General features: G+C 36.9%; 1 protein-coding gene across 1 annotated transcript; it reads right to left on the bottom strand.

The window, feature by feature from the left end:
• LOC107645353 (DUF21 domain-containing protein At4g14240) lies at nt 1,350-5,836 on the bottom strand. The gene is made up of 13 exons (XM_016349361.2): nt 5,298-5,836; nt 5,123-5,199; nt 4,355-4,438; nt 4,148-4,261; nt 3,915-3,998; nt 3,642-3,713; nt 3,498-3,565; nt 3,041-3,128; nt 2,869-2,942; nt 2,414-2,783; nt 2,190-2,236; nt 2,017-2,098; nt 1,350-1,656 (listed from the first exon to the last, which is right to left on the bottom strand). The coding sequence occupies exons 1-13, from the start codon at nt 5,548-5,550 to the stop codon at nt 1,636-1,638; spliced, it is 1,434 nt and encodes a 477-aa protein (XP_016204847.1). The 5' UTR covers nt 5,551-5,836; the 3' UTR covers nt 1,350-1,635.

Raw genomic sequence — 8,610 nt, 5'->3', positions numbered from 1 at the left:
ACAAATCAACTTTATTTTGTTATAAATAATATGGATCAAACTAACCCCAAAAAAAAATAGTCAATGCAAATTAAATGCAACTGTGCAATTTCATTCCATTGCAAAATTGATCTTATTTTGTTATTTATTCCAAGTGAACTAACTTGTGCAGTTTATGAGTCATAATAAACAATATTATTTCAGCTACATTATACTCCACGTGTAGCTGTTGATTGACACTAGAAAACTCATGGGCCATGGCATCCCTGAAGATAAAATAATAATTAAATTTTCTGTTTTTGGCTACAAGTGATAAACAGTTCAAGGTATGGAATTTTCTGTTGAAAAAGATATTTTTTTCTAGCCATTGTTTTTTTTTTTTTTATGGTTGATTATATAATTGAAAATTTGAAAAAAAAAAAAATCAGCTACAGTAGTGTAATGCAGGAATGTACTTGAGCCATTTGTAGAATATTCATTTTTGAAAAACATTAAAACAAAAATTGTTCTTTGGTCACAATCCTTGTACTAAAGCCAAGATGTGGACTTATGCAATTAAGCTTCCTTCAATTCCAATCAAAAGATTTTCATTAATGTCATTTTCATATCTTTTTTCCCAATAAAATATTGGTGGTAAACTATTGTTCATTCATTAATCACTCACTTTCATTTATTTAAAAATTAACTGAAGGAGGTGCAAATCTATTAATATTGGTGGTAAACTATAATTGTTTTTTTTTTTCCATTTTAATTTGAGTCTATTCATGCAATATTTCAAACACGATCAATATGAATATCTTAAAGACAGGTAAGTACTTGAAAGTTACATTGTCAAACATTGTAGCTAAATTTGAATGCAATGTTTTACCAAAATAAATAGTTTGACCATGTGTTGAAGGCTGAAAATATGTTGATTTGGATATAAATAATTAAATATTGCCTTTTTTTTAATTATACAAGATATTTTCAATATTTTTATATAATAATTAATAATTTATATTATTTCTAAATTTATTTCAATAATATATATTAAGAATAAGATTGAACACACAGATACGTAAAAGTATTTAGATGTATCTAAATGTATTTGAAAAAAAATTTGTTTTTCTATTAATTAAGATATACATGTGTCGAATAAGTGCCAATAAATATTGAATATAAAATGTGTTCGATATAGTAAAGTGTCTGTACTTTATTTTTAATGAATTTCAAGTATATCTATAATTTTTTTTCTTTTTTATTAAGACAGTTAAATACGAAAAATACGCATATCTTTGTTAAAGTATTTTTTTGGTACACTTTAAAGTATACATTTTTTTCAAATATTGTAGAAATTATATGAGATACAGCTTGCAACATTGCTATGAATATGACAGGCAAAACAAGTATCAATGTATCATTGATATTATTAAATCAAATAGCTTAGGATTTAGGGACAAAAAAGAGTAGAATTCAGGAGTTTATATTAGAAATCCTAGTTCTACATTTTGTTACAATGGTCCAAAATACATTATCTATGTATTATACTATTATATAGCAGTATATGGCCGTGTATTATGCTATGTCATCCTAACAAAAAGAGTACTAGTGGCCACACAAACTTGTTAATACACTCTGCTGATTGAAGTTCATCTTCTAAATTTCTTTATCAAGCTTTCACTTGCTTGTTTGATTCCCCTGAAAGTGAACAACATTCTGTCAATATCTAAATATTTGCATAACAACTTCTCAGGCTATCAGTTAGTGAAGTGTTAATAGAACATTAAGTTTTTGGTTGGAAGAGCAGCAACCATTTTTTTAGTATGCACTTCATAATTCATTAGCAATTTGATTTTTCTTTTCAGTATGCAATAAAAACTGCCCCAAGATAATAGTTATCTTTTTTTCTAGTCCAAGCTTGAATGCTTCCAAGAGAGAAAGAAACATAGAAGTTGTTAGAGATATAACCGTTTATGTTGCATCCTCCTATCAGCTTAAGGTTTTGGGAGGAGTGATGATATCATGACAGAAGTGAAAGAAAAACTGATTCTAACTTACTACAGGCTTGTGAACCGTCAACTTCCGGCCGGATGGAACTCGCGCCACTGATGTAGCAGCTGCAACAGCAGCTACACGTATTCTGCCAAATTCAAAGAGTATAAGCAAAGGGTTAAACACAAAGGGATCGAAACTCGAAAGAGAGTATAAGTGAACTGCAAAATTTAAATCACCTTCTATGTACATCTACATATACATCAGTTTCATCCACAATTTCTTCCTGCAAAGAAAAATATCACCAAAATTTCTTCAAACTATACACAATATATTGCTAATGCATTTTCATAGTTGTAACAATAAAGCACAAAAATTCCCCTAGATCCTAGTTACATAAGCTTAAAGGGGTGAAACATTTATAATCTATGAGGCTAGTGCTGTTGTGCAAGTAAATCCAAACCTGCAAGAGTTCTTCGAAAACATCCTCCAGTGTTATGATGCCAATAACTTCACCATCATCAGTGTTCTCACAAAAATGGTGAACACCGTTTGTTGCGGTTCCATTTTGTTGATATTGTTTGTCTGCAGCATGCTTATGAGTTTTGTCAATGCTGATGACAACACTCTCCGATTTGTCGGAAGACTTTGCTAGCAATGGCATAGTTAGTTGAGAATTGTGCTTGGAAACTTCATTATCCTTAGATTTGTCAGTGTCTCCATTAGCCTGAGTGCTGTTTCTATCTCTTGTAACCTTGACTACAGCGGCCATATGGCTACTTCCTTTCTGAAACTCATTTAGGATGTCATATAAAGGCATATCTGCTGGAACCCTGTGATTTTTACAAGAATACAAATTCAGTTAAACTTGAAAATACAATTAGACTATATGAAATAGAAGGAGATTATTGATCATACCTTGGAATTCTCCGGATCGAAACAGCACTAACAGGAGTCTCAGTTTCAGCTCTTACAGTTAGAAGACTTTTTACCTGCCAAATCAATGATCATAAAGATTGGCAAACAGTTTTTATTAGCCAGTAACATCAAAACAATTCATTATGTTGGATACTATAGGCAATCAACTCACTAGTAAGAGGCCAATTATATTTTTGGGGTTTCCGCTGTATACAGGGACACGACTATGGCCTCGTGCAAGAATTTTCCCGATTGCTTCCCTGCCAAAAAGCAGGGAACAAGATATATAAGTTTGCTTCACCTCTAAGTGTGCATGCTCATGATCAGAACTGAGTTTATGCTCAGTGACAGGTCATAACAAATAAAGTTATCAAGAAGGCCTTCTTATTTATGTTAATGGGAACAAATCATGATTTGACAGATTCTGGAACTTCAATTTTCATCATGGAAAAAGAGAAAGAATGAGAAAAGGGAGATTAAAATAATAAAATTAAATAATCGACAATTCTCCGTTAACTTCAATTACAGTAAGGTACAGGCTTATAAAATAATTACTATAAAAAAGACATGAGAAAGAAAATTAGCTGGTATTGATATGTGAACAGAAAATCTTGCAGATGCATACTTACCAGTCTAATTTGGAAGCAACATCCAAAGAAAATGTAGATTCAATTGGTGTCATAGCCTCCTCTGCAGTCTGCATAACAATGTTGATGAATTTTCTGTTATATTACAAAGCCTATAAGATTGCTGTTCTTCAAATCAGTGCATACCTTCTCAGTGAGATCAAGTGCTCCACTGATAATTGTTGTCTCATCATGTGTGAGTTCACCGCCTTTACCAGCCTTAAATGATCAAGAAAATGAAATTTAGGGAGGGAAAAAAAAAAGAATACAAGATACTATAAAATTCATCATGGTAAAATTAGTAGCCTTCCCTATATAGTTGTTATCATGATTTGCTTTTCATGGTAATAAATTAGAACATTTTTCCAGGAAATCCAAATACCTTTACAAAATGCACATGGTGATTTGAACAGAGATTACCTCTTGGCTATGGATTGAAACAAGGGCTTTCAATTGCGCTCGCCGAAACAGTGCATCGTTGTGTCCTAGTAATATATCCAGAACCTGAAAGCATAAAGGTGTAGTATAAAGTATGAACTCAAAAATGGCCATGATTTTGTTACAAATGCAACAGACCAAAAGCTAATGATGTTATTATCTTAATATAATTTCCTTGATACAAGCTAACATGTTTAAAGAATCATAATATATACCTTTCCAATAGGGTATGCAATTGGAAAACAAATTATCATCAGCACACGTACAAGTCCCACAAAATTTGAACCAACATAGAGTCCATATCTTGAGCATATAGCTTGAGGGATAACCTAAGCCGAAAGGCATCGAAACAGTTAGTTCTTCAATGTCAAGATCAAAATGTTGGAGCATGACAAAAACCATGGATTGAAAAAGTATTTTACCTCTCCAAAAGCTAGAACAAAAGTTACTGATAAAATAACAGCAACAACAGGATGAAAAATTTTATCAAGGTAGATAGGAAGTGCCTGCGGATCAAAAGAGAAGAATCCAGCATTAGTAGTTAGAACATCAGCTAAAATCATACAATGGATTAGATATTCACTTATAATACTCATGATGGGTATTTTTATTTTATAATCTTTTTTCACCTTAAGTTCTCACACCATTAACATTGTATTAATGCAAGAGTATCTGAGAGAAATGCTATGGCTTAGTTACTGCGAAGACAAATTTAATCACTATTAAAGTACAAGATAATAAACAAGAAGTTGCCATATTCTTGGACCAACAATAAAAGATTCATAAAGAATTATTCAACGAGCCAATATCATCAAGAATTGTATTAACTGAGCTCTTTTATACTCTATGAGCTAAGTTCAGATTACTAACTCAACAAAACATGCTCTTCTTGACAAGTTGTTACTCTAAAACAAATGAAATGCTGATACATATTTAATCACAACATCATTCAAGTTAATATTACTCTAAAGAATTACTACATACAAGTAAAGGAGCAGCTAGTTGACCATGTGAAAACTCAGTCAAACTTAGCTCATATATTATGATTCTCCAGCCCTAGCTTCCAATTCATATAACATATGCAAACAAGATTCTATCTTGCATCATCAAACAAACACACAGACTCCAATTCACTCAAAAACTACATCAATTGCAAAAAAAAATTAGTTAAAAAAAATTGGAAATAGTACCTCCATAGCACAGGCATTACAAAGAAGCAAAGTGACAAGCAACTGGTGCTGTTTCTTAACAACAGGCAAAATAGCAGCTGCAAGAAACACAGAACAAGAATAAGAACAAATTTGAGAATCAAGAAACACAAGAAAGAAAGAGAAAGAAAGTTGGTAGGTAGGAACTAGGAAGTACCAGCTTGTTTTTTCTCAGTGGAAGTGCCACTACGCTGAAGAATCTCAAGGTCAACGAGACCAAGAGACATCAAACCGAGGGTGAGACCAGACATAATCCCAGCGAAGAGGACAAGAAAACATGAAATTCCAGCGTACACAAACCACCATAGTGTTCCAAAAGGTATGTCCTCTGAATCGGTGACTATGTGTTCCGGTGGGAACAGTTTCCCACTTCCCAGCACCCTCATCAAACTCATAGTCAGAGGTAACATCCTCTGCAACCAACCACTTTCTGCAAACGAGAAAAAGAGAAAGAAAACGCAGGAAAATATAGACACTGAAAAAGAAAATTAAATTAAATTAAATTAAATTGTATAGTGTATGTTACTGAATGAAATGTCAACACTTGTTAAATAGCGGATGTAGCGTTACAAATAAATAATGTTGTCTAGTGTAGTAATGTAATGTATTGTACATGCTTAATAATGTAACATTTTTTCTACATGATTGATTGTGATGATTTTTCAATTTGCATTTGCATTTGCATTTTCATTATCGTGAATTTATGATATTAATAATGGTAGTATGGTGGTTTTGCCTATTTATGTGTGCCCCTTTCTTCACTCTTAAGGGGTAATTATGCGACCTACTACTGTCTTTTTCTTTTTTATTTTTGTGGGAATGTAAAATTATGGGTGCCAATTCTAATTATAAACCTATCATGCTTGTAAATAATTGTTTGAATAATTGAGGATTTTGAATCATGTGTTTCATGAGCGTCTCTGACTGCTGTCAGATACTTATACTCTTATTAACTATAATTGTAAAACCACCCCCTTACTCTCTTTCTTTTTTTTTTTTTCTTTCTGGTGATTTTAAAATTGAAACAATGTTCCCTATAACTACTTAAAGCTAAAGAGAAAGACGGCTTCTATTGAATAGAATATTATAAATTAATTAGGAAATGAAAACAGAAAATAGAGAAGAGTAGAGAAAATTCTTAAGTGTGATTAATTGAATATATATATATATATTTGTGTGTGTGCGTATATGTGGGTGCATGTGAAATATCCGATTTAGGAAATGAATTTTAGTATATATGTAAAAATTTAGAAAAAAATTCTAAATAGCACCTGATAATTATCTCGAAAGACAATTATTCGGTAGGTCGGATACCGGACGGGTTGGGTTGATATCCTGATCAGAGAAGGGGAAGTCGTCTGGTCGCACGTCTCTGGGTTGAGGGTAGGCAAGGTCCCGAGCTCTTCGGATGTAGAGGGGGTGTCACCTGCAAAGACACTCCGACGCTCAAGTCAATGAAGTGTGCAGGCGAATAAAGATTGAGTGGTATATCACGTACCTTAGGGGAAGGGTAGGTCCTTCCCCATTTATACCGTGTCAGAGGTGGGCCCTACAAGGGCAGGCCCACCTTCTTCGAGACCTCCCTTGCACAGCTGTAGCGAAGCTGTCAGGGACGCGTGTTCGGGTCGGCAATCGGGTGGTTCCCGGGTCGGGCCGGCCCACATTCAGTTTGGGTCAGGCCGTAACAGTACCCCCGACGCGCCGGCAACGACCGTGAGGATCGTTGGTGGCGTGTCATCTCACCTTTCGTGCGTTGTCGCCAGGTCGGCCGTCCGTGGGAGGGACGTGCCTCTTGCGCGCGTGTCGTGCATCTTTCCTTCTTCCTTCTCAATTTTTGCAACCAATTCAGGTAATCTTTGATCCTTTCTCTTTTCTGCTTCATTGTTGTACGTTTGTTGCTTGTATTTGCTCCGTGTTCTTGCTGTTTTGTTTGATTTTTGTTGGTAGATGACTGTTTAGTGCCAAGTAGATGCGTTAGGGGAGGGGTACCATTCCAGGGTAGGCTTTTAGGTAGCTTGCATGATAGATAACTTTAGCCATGCTTGATCTTAACTGTTGAATATGACGAACATAGTTTCTGGGCTTTTTCTGGACTCCCGACCTCATAGACTAACGGAGTGGTACCCCCACTGTAGGTATGCCACGCATCGTTTTCCGGGCTTCTTCTTCCACCGCGAATTACGACCCCTACGCCTGGGTGACTAAGGATGTGAAGGACTCGCCAAATCAGATGGACGAGGGGGAGTTGACGAAGTTCCGGCAAGCCGAGTATCTGTGCGGGGGGATAGACGAGGAGGCTAATTATGACGTCTTCGTTCCTGCCCCCACGAACAGCTGTATGAGATTAATTTCCACTCCCCTCGGGTTACCAACTGGATTTGGTTTTACAAAGCCATGTTCACCCAGGTGGGCGTTCGCATACCGTTTTCCGACTTCCAGATGGCGCTTCTTAGTCGGATATCCGTGTCGCCGTCGCAGCTTCATCTGAACAGTTGGGCTTCTATCCGCTGTTTCGAGATGGTGTGTGAATATCTCGAGCTGCCGGTGTCTGTGGACGTCTTTCTCTTTTTCTTCAACCTTACTAACCCTTCCAAGGAGGGGAAAGCGAGAAAAGGGTTCTTATCTTTCCGATCTTCCCAGGGTCGGAGGATATTTGGCTTGTTCGAGGACTCTTATCATGGGTTCAAGGATAAGTATTTCAAGGTCCGTCCCGTCAAAGGTCTCCATCCCTTTTGGTTGTCTTTGGAGGGAGAACGCCTCATCCCGACGTATTGGAGCTTCGGGGCGAGGTCCAACACCTTCATTAAGGTGACCTATAAGGGGATGTCTGCCGTAAATAAGAGAATTGCCGACGTGTTGTGGGCGGTCTTTGGAAAGAACCACGTGAACTCCCACCTCCTTATGGGTGAACGAGAGGCCGCCAGAAGTTATATTTGTGAGCTGTTTTGTCTTATACTTTTGTATTGTTTATCGTTTAATTTGTTATCGCCGACTTCGCGACTGACGTATTTGTTTGTCTGTTGTAGTGGAGATGTCTGCTTCGGTAACCGGGCTCGAAGGTTTAGTTAAGACCTTCTTGGAGGATAGCGACGAGGAGAAGGCTAACGAGAAGGTTGCCGGGAAGTCGGAAGACCCTACCGAGGAGAAGGAGGATCAAGCTGTACCTTCACCTCGGGACACCGAAATGTCCGACAAGAATTCTGTCGGGATGCAGGCTTCTCCTATTCCCGAGGAGACGGCCGGTATTGGGCAGTCGTCCTCTACCCATCAGGAGTATGATGATCTGAAGCTTGTCCCTACTCCCAAGAGGCAGAGGGCATCCTCTAGTCCGGAAGGAACTCTCATCGTGATGGAGAGGAACTTTGATGCCGGGGCCTTTATTGACAATCAGCTGATTCCCGGTACGTAGGATCACTTTCTTGGTACCGAACTCACGGGGCAGGCGAGGTGGATGTACCGCACACTTCTCC

This window comes from Arachis ipaensis, chromosome B06, assembly GCF_000816755.2.
Source record: "Arachis ipaensis cultivar K30076 chromosome B06, Araip1.1, whole genome shotgun sequence".
NCBI lineage: Eukaryota > Viridiplantae > Streptophyta > Magnoliopsida > Fabales > Fabaceae > Arachis > Arachis ipaensis.
This window is presented reverse-complemented; position numbering and strand designations above follow the sequence as displayed.

Excerpts from the sequence above, each read along its gene's own strand:
- LOC107645353 (XM_016349361.2), bottom strand. The coding sequence starts at position 5,550 with ATGTTACCTCTGACTATGAGTTTGATGAGGGTGCTGGGAAGTGGGAAA. Across the intron at positions 3,999-4,147 it reads TTGCATACCCTATTGGAAAG|GTTCTGGATATATTACTAGG; the intron begins GTATATATTATG and ends TTATGCTTTCAG. Across the intron at positions 2,099-2,189 it reads TATGTAGATGTACATAGAAG|AATACGTGTAGCTGCTGTTG; the intron begins GTGATTTAAATT and ends TGAATTTGGCAG.